The sequence below is a fragment of the Diabrotica undecimpunctata genome, chromosome 5 (assembly GCF_040954645.1).
Source record: "Diabrotica undecimpunctata isolate CICGRU chromosome 5, icDiaUnde3, whole genome shotgun sequence".
In the NCBI taxonomy this organism is placed as follows: domain Eukaryota; kingdom Metazoa; phylum Arthropoda; class Insecta; order Coleoptera; family Chrysomelidae; genus Diabrotica; species Diabrotica undecimpunctata.
In genome coordinates, this window is record NC_092807.1 from 86062438 (window position 1) to 86083604 (window position 21167).

General features: G+C 31.4%; 2 protein-coding genes across 3 annotated transcripts in view; one reads left to right on the top strand and one right to left on the bottom strand.

Annotated features, from left to right (window-relative positions):
• LOC140441434 (5-hydroxytryptamine receptor-like) overlaps positions 1–21167 on the bottom strand; it is a 2088213-nt gene that overhangs the window by 735185 nt on the left and 1331861 nt on the right. For both annotated transcript variants that reach the window (XM_072532163.1, XM_072532164.1), the window contains one exon: positions 10142–10195. The gene's annotated coding sequence lies outside the window, so the exon portion shown is untranslated. The remainder of the gene's footprint in view (positions 1–10141; positions 10196–21167) is intronic.
• On the top strand, positions 8354–9571 carry LOC140442339 (cAMP-dependent protein kinase type I regulatory subunit-like). Its single transcript, XM_072533414.1, is given in 3 exon segments — positions 8354–8398; positions 9030–9102; positions 9105–9571. Coding segments are annotated over 3 exon segments (585 nt in total).

Consider the following 21167-nt stretch of genomic DNA (forward strand, 5'->3'; position numbering starts at 1 on the left):
TGCATGAGCAAATCGACAGCTCTTAAGTAATGTAAATCATCCTTAATAGTGCCAAAGATATCGGAGAAACGCAAGAACAAAATGAACATAGTAAACTGTCTGATAAAATTAAAATAATATTAAGAAAAATGAATAAGCAGCAACATACAGAAAATATAATACACAGAACTTTGTTAGATAATAACGAATAGTTTTCAGGAAGACATAAGAAAATACAATGATAGTCTGTTAGGAAATGCAATCGAAAACAGGAAAAATTATAAGAAAACAAGATAAGCATTAATTATTGGAAAGAACCAAATAGTTGCGCGAACAAGCGAAAACACCAGAATTATAGATATAAATAAAATAATACAAGTCGTGACTAAATTCTACAGCGAACTATATAAAGCCCCTGATTAAACAATTAAAGAAGCAATCAGTAACCAAGAAGATACCAGAAGTCCATTCGGAAAATGCGTACCACACCAATATAATACAGGAAACATAATTCTCATTCATAAAAAAGGTAGCAAATAGGACATAAAGGCAATAAAATCTACAGACAAAGATCATCAACAACAGACTAACAAATAAATTTCAGGGTCATGGAATCAGTACCATGGATCATATCCATTCGCTTCGAGAATTACTCAGCAGAGCTAAAGAATATGAAATACTAGCATTAATCTTCATAGATTTCGATAAGGCTTTTAAATTTAATAAATCCCAAGGCAGTAATAGAAGCTTTGACCAACGAAGACATTGACAAACCGTTAAAAGAGACTTAAAATATATACAGACAAGCAAAAGCTAAGGTAAAAAGGTATGCAAACACTCCAGAATTTGCCACTACCAGACTCGTCCGACAAGGAGATGCAATATTATCAAAGCTCTTTAGTGTAACTCTAGAAAATAAAGAACTTATAAGAGACCTAAATAGTAATAAAGTTAGCCTAAAAATAAGCTTGACAAAAACAAAAACCTTATACAACGAGTTATGGATATCCAAAATATAATAATAAACAACACTGCACTTGAAACAGCATGTATATCTGGGACAATTAATATATAAATCTAGCTTCTTACTCTCAGAAATCAACAGAAGAATAAAACATAAAACTGGCAAGTTATGTTCAAATCGAAGATGCCAATATATATATATATATATATATATATATATATATATATATATATATATATATATATATATATATATATATATATATATATATATATTGATATGATTGGTGTTTAAAGAAAATAATTTATAAGTTATATACTAGATAATATTAGATATAACAAGTATTTGGTTATTTTAAGAAGTTATATACTAGAGAATTTAATAAAAATATATTTATGTGGGGGCATTTTTAAGAAATTAGCATATAAAAAGTATTTTTTTATATAATTATAATGTTGTAAAATATATTAAGTAAGCCATGTGACTAGGCAACCAGATATACATACTCTGAAGTGACATTTAAGGAATGGTTGTGAATATAAAATGGGGTTATAATAATAAAATGTATAGTTTATTAAATTAGAATGTTAAGTTAATGATTTAAGTGTATATTCTGATCTGAAAAGCCTAAATGTCAACAAAATTATCAATAGAAAATTAACGAATTCTCCAGAATGCAGAATTTGACCTTTGTTTACGGTCGAACATTCGGGAATAATAGTTATGTCTGTGGATCACTGTGGATATACTGTTTCCCGAAAATTCAGACATGTGTTTAATGGAATAAATCGAACATGATTTCTTACCAGATGGTTCTGGAAGATTGAAAAGATATAAATACCCGTGATTTGGATTCAAGAGAGCAGTTTAGTAAGAAAGTCCATTAAGTTAGTCAATCAGTTATGAGTTTTTTAGTATGAAAATTAGTTAGAGGCAGTCAATCAGTTACAATTCTTCAATATAGTGAGTTAAATCAATATTAAGAAACAGTATAAAGAAAATAATATTGAAGATTAAAAATTATGTTATGTATAAATGATGATAATGGAAGAAGTATTAATTGAATATTAAAATTAAATGATATTTTGGTGATTGGATATTGATATATTGAAAAGAAGAATAAAAATAAATGCTGTTTGCTGGTTTGCTTGGTGGTTTATAAATGCTGGTGAAGAAAAATATCTTAAATTGGTGGAGGCTGATAATTGGAAAAAGTAATTTCACAAAAACAAGGATAACCGAAGCTGAGAAGAAGACATTTGAGTGGTGATTATAATCTATATAGTGGAAAACAGTTCATTTAGGCTTTCAGTGACAGAAAGGTACAAAATTTTGTTAATTTAATTTAGTTAGTGTCATAACAATTTCAATTTTGTAGATAGTTTGTTTAAATTTTACATTGTCTATAGAATTTAATTAGTTTCATAAGAATTTCAATTTAAAGATAGTTTATTTTGAATTTACATTGGCTAGGTTAGATATATTATATGTGTTTCATAATAGATATAATAAAGATAATTAAAAAAAAAGTACTTACAAACTAATTCTTTGAGAACCGCGATAAAAACCCTATATTATTAAAAAAACACTCATTGCTCATCATTCACAAACAATACATCATAACAATTTGGCGCCCACCGCGGGGCTCTCTATTTAAAAGAATTAGTTTAGGAAGATAAGTGCTCTCATATAATTAAATTAATTTTCATTAGAAAGAAAAAATTATAGATTTTATTTTTAATTATATTTGAACAAGTAGAGTCTCAAAATGTCTCAAGGAAAGAAAGGTACAAGAAGCAAAAAGAATGAAGAAGATGTGGAAGTAGAAACACAACCTATACAAGAGGAGAGTTTAGTTCAAGTTCCACAAGATACTGCAGAAATGAATCCAGAAAGGCGGAAAGAGGAAAATGTCAATATGGCAGCTTTGATGTCATTAATGATGCAGATGAACAAGACAATGGAAGAGAATTCAAAAGAAATCAAAGAAGACATGAGAAAAATAGAACAAAAAATGGAAGATAATTCAAAAGAAGTCAAAGAAGACATGAAAAAAATAGAACAAAAAATGGAACAGAATTCAAAAGAAGTCAAAGAAGACATGAAAAAAATGGAACAGAAATTGGAAGAGAATCATAAAAAATTAGAAAAGAAAATAGAAGATAATAATAATAAAATTGTAAAACAAATGGAAAAACAAATGGATAAAAAACTTGAAGCTGCAGAGAAAAAAGTAGCAAATGAAATAAAAAGTATACGGAATGACTACAAGAAAAGGATAGACAATGAGAGGACAGAAGTAAAGAGGATTATTCAAGATAATAAGATAGATATAGAACAGAAAATAGAGTTGCAGAAATGTAACTTAGAAGTAAAAATTAACGAAGACAGGAGAAACGCAGAAGAAAAATTAGACGATATACAACAAAATATCTAAATAAATAGTAATCAAATAAGAAATGTGGAACAGAGAATAGATGATATTTCACAAATGAGAGACATAGGGAGACCTTACTTAAATTTAACAAATGAGACTGGGATTAAATTCTCTGGTAATATAAAAAATTTGCATCCTAGAGTATAGATAAACAGTTTAAAACATAAATTAAGATTAGTGAATAATATTAATGATATTAAAGATTATATTAGAGTGACATTAAATGACAATGCAGCAACTTGGTTTGCTAGTATTGAAAATGATTTAGATAATTTTCAAACATTTGAAAATAAATTTTTAAATTATTATTGGGGTGAACAAGAGCAAGCCAAGTTTAGAGAAATTCTATATTTTGGAAGGTATAATCACAATTTAAAATCAAATATGGTAGATTATGCATTAAAACTGATAACAGTTGCAAAATATTTAGAACCACCACTTAGAGAGGATGAAACAGTCTTAAATGTATCTAGACATTTTGATGCTGATGTTGTGCAAACAGTAACTGTACAAAATATTCAAACAATAGAGAGTTTTATTAATTTTATTCAAAGAATACAAAGAGGTAATATGACAAGTAATAATAACAACAATAGAAAAGGCAATAATAACTTTCAATATAATAAGAATGATAATCAACAATATAGACAATCATATAACAATAATACTAGGTATGGTGATAGTTTACAAAATTTTAATCATTCACATTCATTAACTCATCATTCACAAACAATACATCATAACAATATATATATATATATATATATATATATATATATATATATATATATATATATATATATAGCCTCATGATATAAATAGCTTCATGATATCACGATACCTGCATCAGGTTAACAACTAAGAAGGAGAAGAAGATATATATATATATATATATATATATATATATATATATATATATATATATATATATACACTCATATGTCACTCGTCATCTTGAAAATTTCAAGTTTCTTAAATATTTTTGCCTCTGGTGCAGTAATAACCTTTTTTTTGGCTAACGTATTTTTTATTTGTCATCAATGTTTGTTTTGAAAGCAAAAAAATGGTTTTTTATTGTTTTTATTGAAAAAAAACAGAAAACAAATCAAATTGTTGATAAAACAGACATACGAAAAAAAAAAATGGAAAATACAGAACGTGGTAAAAATCAGTCAAATTTCAATGACCAATATCGTGTCTTGTCTCCCGTTGCTCTAATAACCTCTTGCAGACGCCGGAGACAATTTTTCTCCAGATTACATGTTGTGGTATGTTATTCCACTCTCTCACTAACAGATCCTTAAGCTCCTGTGCGTTGTTTGGAGGAGGTGTATGGGTTTGAATACGTTTTTTTAAATCGTCCCAGAGATGTTCGATGGGATTCAGGTCCGGAGACCTAGCTAGCCAGGGTACCCTCGTAATTCCAACTTCGTCCAAGTATTACATACTGATCCTGGCAACGTGCGGTCGCACGTTGTCCTGCATAAAAACGGCGTTTTCTCCAAGCCCTGCCATGTTGGGCATAACATGTTCTTCCGGAATCTCCGTAATGTACCCTCGTGCAGTTATGGACCCATTTTCGATGAAGGGTAATTCTGTGTGGAATGTCGGAAGATATATCTCCCCAAGGCATGACCGAGCCTCCACCAAATGGCATTTTTGGAGCAATGCAAGCTTGTGAAAATAGTTCACCGGTTCTCCTCCATACTCTTACACGTCCATCGGATCCAGTTAGGCAGAAATGGGATTCATCTGAGAATAACACTTTGCTACAATCGTTAATTCCCCAATGCGCGTATTGCCGAGCAAAAGCTAGTCGTGCAACTCGAGGCACCCGGCGAAGTGGCGGTCCTCTAGCCATTACCCGAGAAGATAGTCAAGAAAAACGAAGTCTTTTTCTGACTGTTGCAACACTAAAATTGCAATTTCGTACTTCCTCTAGACGATTTTGATGCATAACCGAAGTTGAGGTCCGTTTTCGTAAAACCTGAAACACAAGGAAACGGTCATCTAGTGCCTTGGTCGTTCTTCTTCGTCCAGAACCAGGTCGCCTGGTTAGCAAACTTGCCTCCTAAAAGCGTTGAAGCACTCGATGAACTGTAGAAAGGTTTACGCCAACAGTTCTTGCGACTTACCGTTGAGTGTAACCGTCTTCCACAAGTGCAACAATTTGTGCCGTTTCAACAAGTCGAAGTACAAACGAGACATTTAAAACAAGCGAAGTTACAGGTAGCGTTTATTTTGGGAACTGTGCACTTTACCGCGAAATTGGCACTATTGGAATTCTTTGTTACAAAGGACACCGCAACAATTCTCAGAAACATGCATTAGTTTGTATTTGTGTTATTATTATTTACGATAAAGCTCGTTAAAAATAAAATATCGGTGATTTTCAAGGTGACCTGGATTTTATGATCGCGAGTGTATATATACAGGATGTTTGGTAGGTCGATGGAAATTTTCTAAGGGGTAATGGGGGACGCCTTTTGCAAATTTTTTTGCTAATAATGTACCGTTCAAACTGTTAAGGTTTCCGAAATAAAGTTAAATTTGTCAATATTCGAAAATAAGGCTGCTCGTCTGTTTTAGATTTAAAAATAATTATCTAAGCGAGATACTTCCCTTAGATAATGCATACAAAATGCCTTACGTATTACTTGCTCAGATTGTAAAAATCCTTCGTTGAATCTTAATGCATTGTTAAAATAACCTTTATTTATGAAACGGGTAAGAAAGGTAAAACACAACAACGATACATCATGCTTTTTGTAACATTTATAATGCCTTATTAAGTATGTACATAAACTTCAGAAAACAGTCATTGTTGTTCAAAATGAGAACCAACATTCCTAATGCACGCTTTTGCCCTGCGTCGTATTTCTGATGTGGTTACTTTTAACCTCAGTTCTCCCTTATAATGTCAGCTGCTTCGATAATCCTTTCCATTACATGAGCTCTAGTTTGGATTAGAACTTGATAAACAAGTTCTTTGAATCTGCCCCAGATATGGTAGTAACACGGGTTAAATCGGGCAATCTAGCAGGCCACAAAATCGGTCCAGTTCGTCCGATCCACCTATTGGGATAGTGGTTGTTGAACCAAGCCGTAACAGCACGTGCACAATGTGTAGGGCATCCATCATGTTGGTACACCATTCTTCGTCTGAGGGCGAGGGGTAAATCTTCTAAGAGTGGTGGTAATTCATTCTCTAGAAAGTCTAAGTATACTTGACTATTTAACCTGCCTGGCAAAAAGTAAGGTCCTATTAACTCTCGTTTGATAACTCCTACCCAAACGTTGACACTAAATTTTTGCTGAAAATATGTTTCTTTGGGTAGATGGGAATTGTCATGTGCCCATTAATGCAGGTTTTGAAAATTTGTTATTCCTTCTCCATTAAAACTGGATTCATCAGTCCATAAAATACTTTTAAGAAAATTACCATCGTTGATGTCTGCATCTAACAAAAAGCGGCAAAATTTACCCTTCTAATTGGATCACTGTGTTGAAGACCTTGTACTGGCGAGTAATGATAAGGGTAGCGTTCATCGTTGTGCACTACCGACCAGACTTTCCATTGCGAGACATTTAACTATCGAGCAACCTTTCTGACGCTTGTGATAGGACCATTCATAACAGCTTGCAAAATTTGGGCGTCCACACCAGGACCGTAACGTCCAGGATTAATACCGGAAACAGGATTGTTAACACTACCAGTTTCACTAATTCGTCGATATGTGTTAATAAAGACACTTACATAAGGAAGTCGCCGGTTAGGGTAACGGCGCTGATATTCTCGACTAGAGAAACAGAATGTCTGCGTATTCTGTATTCGAAAACGAAGCCATCACAACTAATCCATAAATCACGTTATGCAGATACACAGTCTGGTTGTTCACGCAAACAAAGTTCAAAATCGTAATGCACAAAAAACTCACAAGAATTACAATTCGGATGTCAAAACAGTAAAATGCGCCTTTCATACGCATAGAATAACCATATTTATAAACCAAAATAAACCACTTCATAGTAGGTAGATTGTTAATTAGCATAGCAGGTAGATTATTTCTTGTTTGTTATGCGGTCGGAGAATGACGATAGCTGATGAAAATTTTATGCGAAGAGTCAGTGTTTACATTTTTATTCCATGCGTAAAACAGGAAGGTAGTACGCCTAGATAATTTTTCTGAAATAGACGGTTGTCGAATATTGACAAATTTAACTTTATTTCGGAAACCTTAACAGTTTGAGCGATACATTATTAGCAAAAAATTTTGCAAATGGCGTCACCTATTATCCCTTAAAAAATTTCCATCGACCTACTAAACACCCTGTATATATATATATATATACATATATATATATATATATATATATATATATATATATATATATATATATATATATATATATATATATATATATATATATATATATTGAAATGATATAGAATATAGGAGAAAGAAAAATAGTGATTAAAAATAATTTATAAGTTATATACTAGATAATATTAGATATAAAAAGTATTTGGTTATTTTAATAAGTTATATACTAGAGAATTTTATACAAATTATTTATATGAGGGTATTCTTAAGAAATTAGCATATAATAAGTGTAAAAAGTTAAATAGTTAAGTGAGCCATGTGCATAGGCAACCAGATATACATACTCTGAAAGTGACATTTTAAATGATAATTAGAAATATAAAGTGGGGTTATAATAATATGTTAGTTTAAAATGTTTAATTTACATATAGTTACTGATTTAAGTTTATATTCTGATCTGAAAAATGTCGATAAAATTCTCGATAGAAAAGTAAGGAATTCTCTAGATCACCGAAGATAATCTGTTTGCGAAATAGATTATTCCAGAAAATTCAGATATGTAGGAAATGGAACAAATCGAATAGGATTTCTTGCCAGATGGTTCTGGAAGATTGAAAAGGTATAAATACTCGGTGATTTGGATTCAAAATGGCCAGCCAGTTAGAAAGAAAGTTAGTTGCAGTTATAAAATCAGTATAAAGTCAGTCGGTCCTATTTTCAAGATAGTTCAAGATAGAATACAGTCAATCAGTTGGTGAAATGTTCAATATAGTGAGTTCAATGAAGATTAAGAAACAGAATAAAGAAAATATTATTAAAGATTAAAAATTATGTTATGTATAAATGGTGATTGGATAATGGAGGGAAGTATTAATTGAAAATTAAAATTATATAATATATTTGGTGATTGGATATTGGTATATTAAAAAGAAGAATAAATATAAATGCTGTTAAGAAAAAAAAATATTTTAAATTGGTGAAAGCTGATAATTGGAAAAAGTAATTTCACAAAAACAAGGATAACCGAGGCTGAGAACGAAGACATTGAGTGGTGAATAAAATCTTTATTTTTTAATTTAAAGATAGTTTATTTTAAATTTTACATTGGTTATGTTAGATATATATGTGTGTTTCATAATAGATATAATAAAGATAATTTCAAAAAGTGCTTACAAACTAATTCTTTGAGAACTGCGATAAAAACCCTATATATATATATATATATATATATATATATATATATATATATATATATATATATATATATATATATATATATATATATATGTATGTATGTATATATATCTAGCAGTCATTAAATTAGTACCTTATTGTAAAAACTCCTATTTCGTTTGTCCGAGAACATTTTCAATATTTGGAATGAGGACAAGCTCTGGACGAAAACAACAAGCAATGTCTCCTGAGGACACTGAAGACTTATCTCCTCTTCCAGCCCACGCTCAACAGTCTGCCCGACGTCGTATAGGAATATCTGCGGAGCCCGTAAGCGTGAAAGACGCTACCAGCTATGCCAAAAAGGTCGTTCCAAAAGACTACAAAATAATGGCTGCTCTCTCCAAAGCCATTGCCAAAAATATTGTGTTCTTCCATTTGGACGAATATGACAGATCTGACATTTTTGATGCTATGTTTTCAGTAAATTGTCCCCCAGGTAAATTCATTATTCAACAAGGAGATGAGGAAGACAACTTCTACGTCACAGACCAAGGAGAAGTAGAAGTGTATGTAAATAATGAACTTGGTACCACTATAAGCGAGAACGGTAGCTTTGGAGAACTTGCGCTCATGGCGCAGTCCATACAAGTCGCTGGTCGAAATTATGAAGAACATATTGGAACAATTTAGTGGTTACTAGACTATTTTTGTGCACTATTCGTTGTCTTAGTTTTTCTAATGAAGCTGGAATGGTATTATAAATAAATCTTGCTTATTAAATAACCCCATATGAAGATGTCCAGGAAAGTTAAATCGGTGATCTTGCTGTACATTTAATTATATGGGCTTATTTAAAAACCAAGATTTGTAATACCATTCATGCTGAATTGAAAGAACTAAGACAACAAGTAGTAAATGAATGTAGTCTAGTAACCCCTAAAATGCTCCAAAATATTTTTCATAGTTTCGAACAGCAAATTTATAATGGTATGTACGTTGGTGAAGATAATTTTGAACATTTAATTAAAGAGTAAAGGTATTAAATTAAAGATATTGGTAAAAGATGACCCCTTTAAAATAAAAATTGAATATCACTGTGGACTCTTTTAAGTGACCAACCCTGTATAGATTATATAAAGATGTATTTATATTTTTTTCATACAAAGAACAATACAAAATTATTGTAATTGTGAACATAATTATTATTTTGTACCAAATTAAAGTCTTTTGTACTAAATCATTAATAGTTACAATACTTACCATTTTATAGAGCGCCAAACTAATATCACGAAATATTGAGCAAGGTGAGAGACTCTGAAACAAAATAAATTTTTATCGATATATTGAAACAAATACGTGAAAACTTGAAATTTGTTTAAATTTTTTAAATATAAATATGTTTTGGTTGCCCAATAAAAATGTAATATATTTCTCAATAACTTATGAACTTATGATACCATGTAGGTTTGTACTTAGTGTATTTTGAAGTTATTTAATAAATATATAAAATATATTTTATAATATATTTAATAAATATATAAAATATATAAATTATATAAAAACGACAACGGAACATTAAAATACCAACCTTTCCTACTTATTTACAGCGGAAAGGACAAGGAAGATTATGTACGCTAAGAGAAGAGTGTTTTACCAAGGTATTGAATATATATATATATATATATATATATATATATATATATATATATATACATATATATATATATATATATATATATATATATATATATATAATATATATGTATATATATATATATATATATATATATATATATATATATATATATATATATATATATATATATATATATATATATATATATAATCAGCTACAGACTGCTGAAAACGAACCTAACTATAAAAGCAGTAAACTTCATATTACATTAATTTATGCTCCAAACGAAAAAAGAAACTGAAGATTTTTATATAAGTCTCTTATGTACAATTGACAGGATGTAAGGGATACAATAAATCCTAATGGAGAGCACATATTGCTTGGAGAATAAACAACACGACTTCTTCCCTCACAAACCAACACGAGTATTCTTAGCAGAATATAGACGATCAACAGTCAAGGATGGACTCAATAATAATAAGTAGATAAATAATGCCAAAACAACTTCTCGGCTTAAGAGCTTAATATCGCCAAATATAGTGTCAGATCACAATCTAGTACTGGACAAATTTTCATTAAAAATTTGACATATTAAGGAAAAACCATTTAAATACTCTTAAAAACCAAACATCGATTCTTTAGGAGACCAGAATATAAGACTATTATTAAAAAAAAAATATTTAAAAGAAAAGCTTGGAACAAAACCAGTTACAAGAGAGATAAAATGTAAACTAGATGTGGGAAAAATTCAATGCGACACAATATAAGCAGCCAAAGAACGTACAGGAATCGGTAAAAAATAACATTAAAACAACAAAAATATCAAAATGTATAGGTATTACCGAAATAATAGATTTGGCATAAAAGAAGATAAAACCATACATACAATGCTGCAGAAATGTTATAACTAACATCTGCCAACAATACTAAGATTTATGAAACAAAATCAATTTTTAGATAAAAATCATACAAAGAGACTATTGGACACGTTTCCCCAAACTGATGGCAAACAATATTTATAGAGTGCAAAGAAAAATTTTTAAATATTCCTGAAAGGTAGAAGAAAATATAATAATTAATCAAAAAATGTAAACAAAATAGAAAAAGAAAAATTAATATTTTCTGTAATTTAACTTTAAAATGGATATAGTATTATACTTACAAAAGCAAGTGGTAATGATGATAATATAAAAATCTTATAAGAAGAAATCAAGGATAGCATATGTGAAGTGAACAACAGAAAATCTACAGGATCTGATAACATACCATATAAACTCTTAACAAAAAAAGGGTTTCTAATAGATAAAGGACTCAAAAAAGGATGCTGTCTGTCCCCAACTTTGTCTTAATGAAGAATTTGATGCTGTCTGAAGTAATAAATAGCAATCATCCACCAGACTAGAGGAAGACTAACATTAATATACATTTACACAAAAAATGAAATAGTGAAATATTATCAATTATAGTAAAACCACCTTGTTTAATACGACTCTTAAACTGCTAACATGGATATTACCATGAATATTAATTAAAATTACATAATCAGTGAAAACCAACAAGCTTTTACCTTAACACATTAACTACATATATATGCTATTGAGCTACATAGCCATAAAAATTATTGAAAAATATAAAAATATAAAAAACCCGGCCATATGTGCTTCGTAGATCTACCTTTGACTGCGTAGATTAAAAGATCTATTTTACTTAAATAAAAAAAAATCAATCCAATAGACTTGTCAAAATAATCAAAAAAATAAGTCAAAATAATCAAACTAATTAGTCAAAAAAATAAAGTCAACAATGAATTAACATCGGAAGTAGATATATCAATTAATCTGGCTTGAAGTTAGTTTAAATCAACTATTTTTCAACTTTCAGTCGATACGCTTTTTACTTCTCTTTACCGACTATTTGTCGTAAATTTTACGTTTTTTGTAAATAATGTCTTCTTTAAAAAAGCAGAATATATTGGACAAAAACAGATAAAAATTCTTTGTTAAGCAGATGATGCAATCCTGATCTCAGAAAACAAAAATAACAAATAATAAAAAATTTGGATATTTTTTTAAAACAGCAAGTTCTCTTTAATGTTATATTTTATTTATATGTGTATGTGTCTATGTCTATTATATTAATAGATTTTGAATTTTTTTACATGTTACGGTAGATTTATTTGTATTTATTGTTTTTGGAATTCACCCGTCTGGTGATTCAGTTATTAAATATAATTTTGTTGTGTTTACCTACTGAATTTTATTTATCTACTCCTAATAAGTTTTCTGATAATAGAGTATCTCTGAATATTTGTTCATAAAAATATTTAACTATCACAATATCTTCGACCAGGAGAAAGATCAGGCTGTATATGTTTGTAGGTAAGTAGGTGGACGAATTCCACTGAACATATTATTTATTATTTGTTTATGTAGTGTGTTGACCACAATTATTTAATAATTAACTGTTAATATCTTTGCTTGTATTTGGTCCCAGAACCTAATTATCTCTTCTTATCTCTTTTCGTTTCTAAGGTTTCTTAATTTTCCCTTTGTAACACCAAAAAGTTAAGTGGTGTCCTTTTCCTTATCTTCTCTTATCTTTGGTAATTTTACCTATCTCTCTTGTTATCTATTTCCCTGACTTTTCTAATCCATCTTATCTTATCTTATCTTTATTATTTCTTCTGTTGGATCTATTCCTGGTTCCAAAAACTAGTTTCAAACCCCCGACTCGCTCTCTACCAACCATTTAGTGGTTACTTTTCTAGCAGCATCCAAAAAAGGTTTTCGAGGTTACACTACCATCTGTAGTTAACTGCAATTTTAAGTACTGTGACTTTAAAAAGACGCCTGTTGTGAAAAATATGTCCAAATATAATCACCCTGCGGTCATTAAATTTTTGTGAGTTGTAGGTTTGCAACCATTGCAAAATCATACGCGAATGCAAGCAGCGTATAGAAAGGCCTGCGTTGCGGATCCAACTGTCCAGGAATTGTGTCGACAATTTAAGAGTGGAAAAGGAAAGACGAATAACAAGACGCGGCTAGGTAGTCCGCGATCAAAACTGTGTTATAGCAGTTTATGCGCAATAGGCTATTCGCCTTTTGTCAGAGCACCAAAAAAGATTGCGAATAGGTTTATCCGTACGTCTCACGTAATACAGGCAAAGCAGTAATAACTTTCTTGCGTCTAAACCATTAAGTAAGCTGTGATGGATGCAATGAAACCATACAAATTCTCTGTTACCAATGTTTACAGTTCAACACTTTGCAGGTAAGGTCATGATTCATACCCAATACTAAGACAAATATGTAGAGAACGTTTGTAGTCAATGCTTCACTGGGGAATGGCCCTAATTATATTGACATTTATTGGAGTATTGACATTTTTTGTTAGTTAGTTATATAAATAAATTTGATACCTTAATAAAAAAATTAGCGCTAGGTTATTGAGATCCATTGAGTCAAATTATCTGGACCAGCCTTAGAAATTACCTCTTTTTCAAAAAATCTTATAAACAAATTAAATTTCGCAAAAACTATTTAACCAATCTAGCCCAACTTTTGCACACAATTCAAACACAGTAAGACCCTCGAGTTCAGGTACATTTACTTGTAAACAAATTTTAAACAATAAAATAATAAAAAAGGTTTGAACAGTCTTCAAAAACAGTGATTTTGTTGTTTATTTTGCAATAACTTTTTTATTTAATAATCGATTTTAATTAAGCATATCTTATTTTAAGTATATTTTTTTCTGAAAAAGTTGTCTGTTGACGTTAGATCTCTAAATAGACTCGTTTTTATGTTACGAACAAAATTTTTTGTTTAATAATAGTTTCGCTTAAAAATTGATGAATCCGAGAGTTTTTTTTTGTAATATTTCATACTAAACATTTCAACTGTCAACCAGTCTAGATAGATATGTCGAGTAAAAACCTAACTTAGTTGGTCTATATCAGGATCTTCAAAAATTAGGATATCGTATTCTTCTTCTTCTAATGCCATCTCGACTAATGAAGGTTGTCTATAGCTATTGCAAATTCGTCTCTTTCTTCTGTTTTTCTTAAGAGCGACTGTGTGTTTAACCAGATCCAATCGCAAATGTTTTTCAGCCAGGATATTGGTCGTCTACCAGGACCCCTTTTTTCTTCAATTTTACACTTTATAATCAGCTGCAACACTTCGTACTTATCATTTCTAAGTATGTGCCCCAAATATGCTGTCTTTCACCTTTTAATGGTGGTCAAAAGTTCTCTGTCGATTCCGTTTCTGTACAAGACCATTTCGTTCGTAATATGATCGCTCCATGGTATCTTCAAAATTCTCCTAAAAAGCCATATCTCAAAAGCTTCCAGTTTTCTTATTAAGGCAATATTAACCGTCCAGGCTTCGACACCATAAAGAAGAATAGAGTAGATATAACACTTAACCATCCGATATCGGTTTTGCAGATTGAGTCTTTGGTTACTTAGAAATTTCGTCATCTTCAAAAAGGCTGCTTTTGATTGCTCTATTCTTGGGCGAATTTATGATTTCGGATTCAGATCTTCCGTAATCCAGACTTCTAAGTATTTTATTTTGTCCACTTGCTCAATATCTTCATTTTTTATCTGGATCCTTGTAATGACTTTGCCCCTCTTACTAATAACCATGATTTTTGTTTTTTTTTATGTTTATTGTTAAACCAAACTGTTCCCCAGTATTACAAAAAATAACGTATATAATATTAAATTAACTATAATTGGTATCGGGCTGTTAAGGCGCGTACCTTTTCGTTGCGAGCCGATCTTGAGCCTCAGAGTGCGCTATAAAAATATAGATATCTTGGGATATAATATTTTCTCAAGCTCAAAATATTCCTTTTGAGTTCTTTTATCATTTCTGTTAATTCACGTATAAATGTTTATTGCTCAAAACCCTTGCTTGGAAATTTGCTTAAAATCCGTATAAACAAATTAATTTACCAATGGTTTGAAAAAATTACAACTTAAAACGGGTATAACTTTAATACAAATAAAGATAAAGTTGTTTAACAAATTTTGGCTCAAAGTTTTTAAATTAAGCTTTAAAAAAGACTTAGGTAAGCTTATTTGTTGACGAAGAAACCGAGTTACGTTAAAAAAAGCTTCGAAAAATAATTATCCAGCAACCATGTTGGAATAATTTTATAATATCTCTAGTTCTAATTATTTTATTGAAGTTAATTAAACGACATTTTCTTTTGATTTTTTTAGAAGCAACAAATATAATTAAAAAAATTCTAGCTCTTTTAGTTTACGAGATAGAGCCTTAAGAATAATTAAATTGTTTATAACAATTTCTTGACCACTCAAATCGAAACCCTCTCTCGAAATTCGTAATTAGCAGGCAAAAATTCCTAGAAAAAACTTAGGTAGACGTATCAGAATTGAAAAGTCCACGGTACCCTAACAGACCCCTAGACTATATTTCTCGTTTCCTTTTTGGAACAAATTTATCGTCCAATTAATTAAAGTTATTGCAAAAAAAACGTACGATTAAACATATGTTTCTGAAATCCAGAAAGTTTTCAAGTTTAAATACATTAATAAAAGAGAAAACGTATATAAATATTTGACAGCTTTTTAAAATTTTATATGTATACATGTTAACGATTGGATTCTTTTTACAGGGAAAAAAAAACATTTAAATGGAGTTTTACAACAAACATTCAGAAAATCTGAAATGCGTTAGTTTCCTGGCACACACCTAAAAGCCTTCCAGCGTGTTTATTGCCAATATAAAAAATTTAAACATATTTCTGATCAATACATAGCAAATCAAACGTAGTTTGGGATTTATATAAACCAAATCATAAACCATCATAAACTGTATACTGTATTATATTTTTAATACCAACTGCAGTGTATTGGGGTTGCATAATTAATAGAAACATGTTTATAAATATTTTAAAGAACTTTGTTTTTTATATAAACGTATATTTTAAAGTTGTTGTCTCAAAATGTGTAGGGGTGTAGCAGTTGTGTTATAGAGGTAGCATCTTTTATCGAAACTGCAACATCAAGCATCGTAGACACAGATGTAATAATAATAAATTAGATAAAAAGTTGGTGAAAAATAAGTCAAATCGATTTTTTAACGTTTATTGCGCGTTTTGTCTGCTAGGTGGATACAAATAAAGTGACAAAAAAATGGAATCGTTGTTTGAAACATGTATTTCTTATAATAATTATATGGAATTTTGTGTGAGTGGTTTTAGGTAAGAGAGTGACCGAAAAATAAATATTCTCACTTATACGAGTGTATTTTTTAATTATAATTTGAGCATACAGTGCATGGGATTGCATTACAAAAAGTTCCAAGACAGAACATGTATTTTGGTGAATACTAAATACTATTAATTTAAATCCGGTCGGGCCATGGAGTTGGGATGTCCACATTGTAAAAATGACGGGCACTCTATCCTCCATACTACGATGTGCTGGACGAGCCATACAGTCTGTAGTCAACACCCTGAGGTATGAGCGGGAACACAAGGTGTATCAATAGTCATACCTACACATGATGATAAGGGCTTGACATTTTACTCTTTTTAACTTATCTTAAGTGTTTTTAATCTTTCCTATCAGCCTTTCTTAGCTAACTCGTGTTTCTTCCGATCCTAAATGACAACTAGGTTTCCGCGGGCAGTAGTAGAGGTTGGGCCGGTTGGGGCAGGGAAAATTTTACCGACCGTGGGAAAAAGCGGCATCCTTTGATGTTTGCACCTGCTCAGGTGTTCAAGTGACGTCACGCTCACTGAAAAGTCGAGTCAGTTCTTCTTTTTGTCTTCTCCTTTTCGTCAGATTATCTGTATTTTTTCGTCTCATGTCACCTCTTTCTATTCACTAATTGAACGTCCACTGCTTGACATGGGAACCCTTTATTTCACACACTGCTACACACAGTCCTCCAGTTCTTAGTCCAGTGCTCGACACAGATCTTTTGTCCAGTACTCTACATAGGTCTAGTAGTAAAGGTTGCGCCGGTTGGGGCTGGAAAAATTTTACATACGGTGGGAAAAAGCGACATCCTTTGATGTTTGCACCTGCTCAGGTGTTCAAGCGACGTAAAAGGACATTATTGTAAAATATAGACAAATAATAAATATATAAATTTAACATACCACAGTTTTTAATTTATTCTTTTTCTTAGAATTTATTTATTAAAAATTTAACATTAAAACCGCAAGATAGGTGTCCTTTTGTAATTGTTGTGACATAAAAGAATAGTTTTGCTTACTTGCACGTTTTAAGTTGATAAAAAGAATCCTAAACTTTATAATTCCATGACAAAAATCATAAATAAGGCTAACATACACAAGATCTTCTAAAATTTTCCTATATGCTTCTTCTTCTTCTTCTTGTAGTGCCTATTCGTTTCGGATGTTGGCGACCATCATGGCAATCTGTATTTTGCAAACTGCTGCTCTGAAAAGATTTGTGGTTGTTGTGTTGAACCACGTACGCAGATTTTTCAGCCAGGAAATTCTTAGCCGACCTAGTCCGCGTTTTCCTTCTACTTTTCCTTGAAGAATTAATTGCAGCGACCCATACCTTTTGCTGTTCCTCAAGATGTGACCAGGATATTCAATTTTGGCTGTTTTTATTGTGGTTAACAACTCTTTTCCTTTTTGCGTTCCTAATAAAACGTCCTATTTAGTAACGTGGTCAGTATAAGATATCTTCAGGATTCTACGAGAAAACCACATTTCGAAAGCCTCAATTTTCTTACAGGTAGCGTCTGTAAGAGTCCGCGACTCAACTCTGTACAATAGTATAGGAAAGATATAACATCGTAGTAACCTGATTTTTATGGTTACTGATAAATCGTGGCATTTGAGTAGCTAACCCGATTTTTGAAATGCAGATCTTGCTTTCTCTATCCTAGAATTTATTTGTAGGGAATGGTCCCAATTTTCATTGACGTTAGTACCTAGGTAGGTGTATGTTTTTACTCGTTCCATTCATTGACCGTTCACATTGATTTGTCCAAATTACTGTTCCTTCTTAGAGATCACCATACATTTTGTTTTCTTAATGTTCACTATCAGAAAGTCCATATCTATAACTCACTTCTGTGATTCTATTTATTAACTCTTGGAGGGCTTCCTAACTGTCAGCGAATACCACCGTGTCATCCGCGTATCTGATGTTATTGATACATTCTCCGTTAATTCGAATTCTGGCCTCCATATCCTCTACTGCTTTTGAAATATTTTCTCAGAGTATTTGTTGTATATGAAAGACAATAAAGCCCCAGGAATCGATGACATCTGTTCGGAAATGTATAAAAAAGGTGGTGATCAACTTTTTGCAGCAATCCATAAACTAATAGTACTTATATTGCAGAATGAATGGGTACCAGAAGAGTGGCTGAAGGGAATAATATGTCCATCATAAAAAGGGGGATCAACTGGAGTGTAAGAACTATAGAGGCATTACTCTGTTAGCATCTGCGTATAAGATCTTCGGCAATGTATTATCTGAAAGACTTAAACATTTTACAAAGGATATTGTTGGTCAATATCAATGCGGATTTACTGCTGGAAAGTCAACTACACATCAAATTCAAGCACATGGGCAGATTCTAGAAAAGTCCCTAGAATATAACATAGAAACACACCATCTCTTCATTGACTTCAAAGCAGCCTATGACAGTGTGAAAAGAACTGCATTATATAATGCAATGATAGACTTTGGGATCCCACCTAAGTTAGTTAAGTTGACCCACCTAACAATGCAAAACGTAAGCTCATGCGTTAGAATTGAAGGAGAAAACTCTACGTTCTTTGATATTAATAATGGTCTAAGACAGGGAGAAGCGTTGGCGTGTCTGCTTTTTAATATTGCCTTGGAAAAGGCAATCAGACAATTAAATATTAGAATGAATGGAACTATTTTTAATAGATCGACGCAAATTCTCGCATTCGCTGACGATATAGTTATAGTGGGCAGAAGTATAAGAGACATGGTGCAGTGTTTTACAAGGCTTGCGGACGCAGCAAGTGAATTAGGACTTGTGATAAACGAGGAAAAAACCAAATATATGTTGGTTTCTAAAAACCCTCGAAATATCCAACAAAGAATTCAAATTAACAACCATACCTTTATACCTTTATACCCATAACAAACACGACAAGCGACGAAATAAAAAGACGCATAGCAATAGCAAACAGAACTGTTCACGGCCTCCAGAGACATTTAAAAAATAAAAATATAAAACGTGCACTAAAGCTTAATATATACAGGACCTTAATAAGACCAGTTTTGATATATGGGGCTGAAACGTGGATCTTATCTCAAAATGATAAAAGACTTCTTGGTATTTTTGAGAGAAAAATTCTTAGAAAGATTTTTGGAGCCGTAAATGAAAATGGGCTATGGCGTCGAAGATACAACTTTAAACTGTATCAGTTATACACCGATCCAGATATTGTGAAATTCGTTAAAGTGCAGAGACTTAGATGGGCTGGACACATTGCTAGGATGTCAGATCACGAATACACGAAGAGATTAACATTTTCACAACCAGAGGGCACAAGAAGCAGAGGACGACCACGAATGAGATGGATTGATGATGTGGAAGAAGACCTACAGATTCTAGGGGTTAGAAGATGGAGGGAAGTTGCCAGGAATCGACAGGAGTGGCTACTTCTTTGTGAGCAGGCCAAGATCCACAACGGATTGTCGAGCCACTTATGATGATGATTTGTTGTATATGAGTATATGAGTATATATGAGTAACAATAAAAGTGATGGTATACATCCCTGTCGGACCCTACGTTTGATTTTAATATCATTGGATTCTCCTGCCTCTGTACGGATAGACGATGTTTGATTCCAGTAGAGATTGCTAATAATTCTTAGATCACAGGTGTTTATTCCAATATTTGTTAATATCTCCATCAGCTTGTCATGTCTTACTGTATCAAATGCTTTATGGTAATCAATAAAGCATACATAAATATCTCAATTCACATCTCTACATCGTTGAAATAGCACTTGTATGCTAAAAAGAGCCTCTCTCGTACCCACTGTGTTCCAAAAGCCAAATTGTGTACGGCTGATTTTTTCTTCTCATAGTCTATATATCCTTTTCCGTCGACCATCCGTTTATGATTAATTTTAACACCCATAAAATCATTGATTAATGACCCCTATTAATGAATGATTTTCTATTATTGAACGATTTTATTATAGGCAACACAACATACATTGCTTGTTTAATAATTTAACCACATTTAACGCTCTGTGATTGGCAGTGACCTGTGGTGTAGGCAACCAAACATATAGGTACCTATTTATATTCCCACTAAAAAATTATTTAAAATGACATACCCGCTGTAAGTACTGTCTGTCATTGTATGTCATTATTTATCGTTAGGTAAATAAAAATTTAAACTAAGATATTTTTATTTCGGAAAAGTTCGGTCGACGGAAAAGTTTTGTAACGAACTCGTGAATTAAAATGGCGATTAACAATCTCAAACATTAACGCACTCGCTTCGCTAGCGCGTTAATATATCTCAAATGTTAATCGCACTTATTAATACACTTGTTGGTTAAATAACTATGAATGTATGATTTTAAGAAATAACTTAAAATAGAATAAATAAAATGTAACTCAT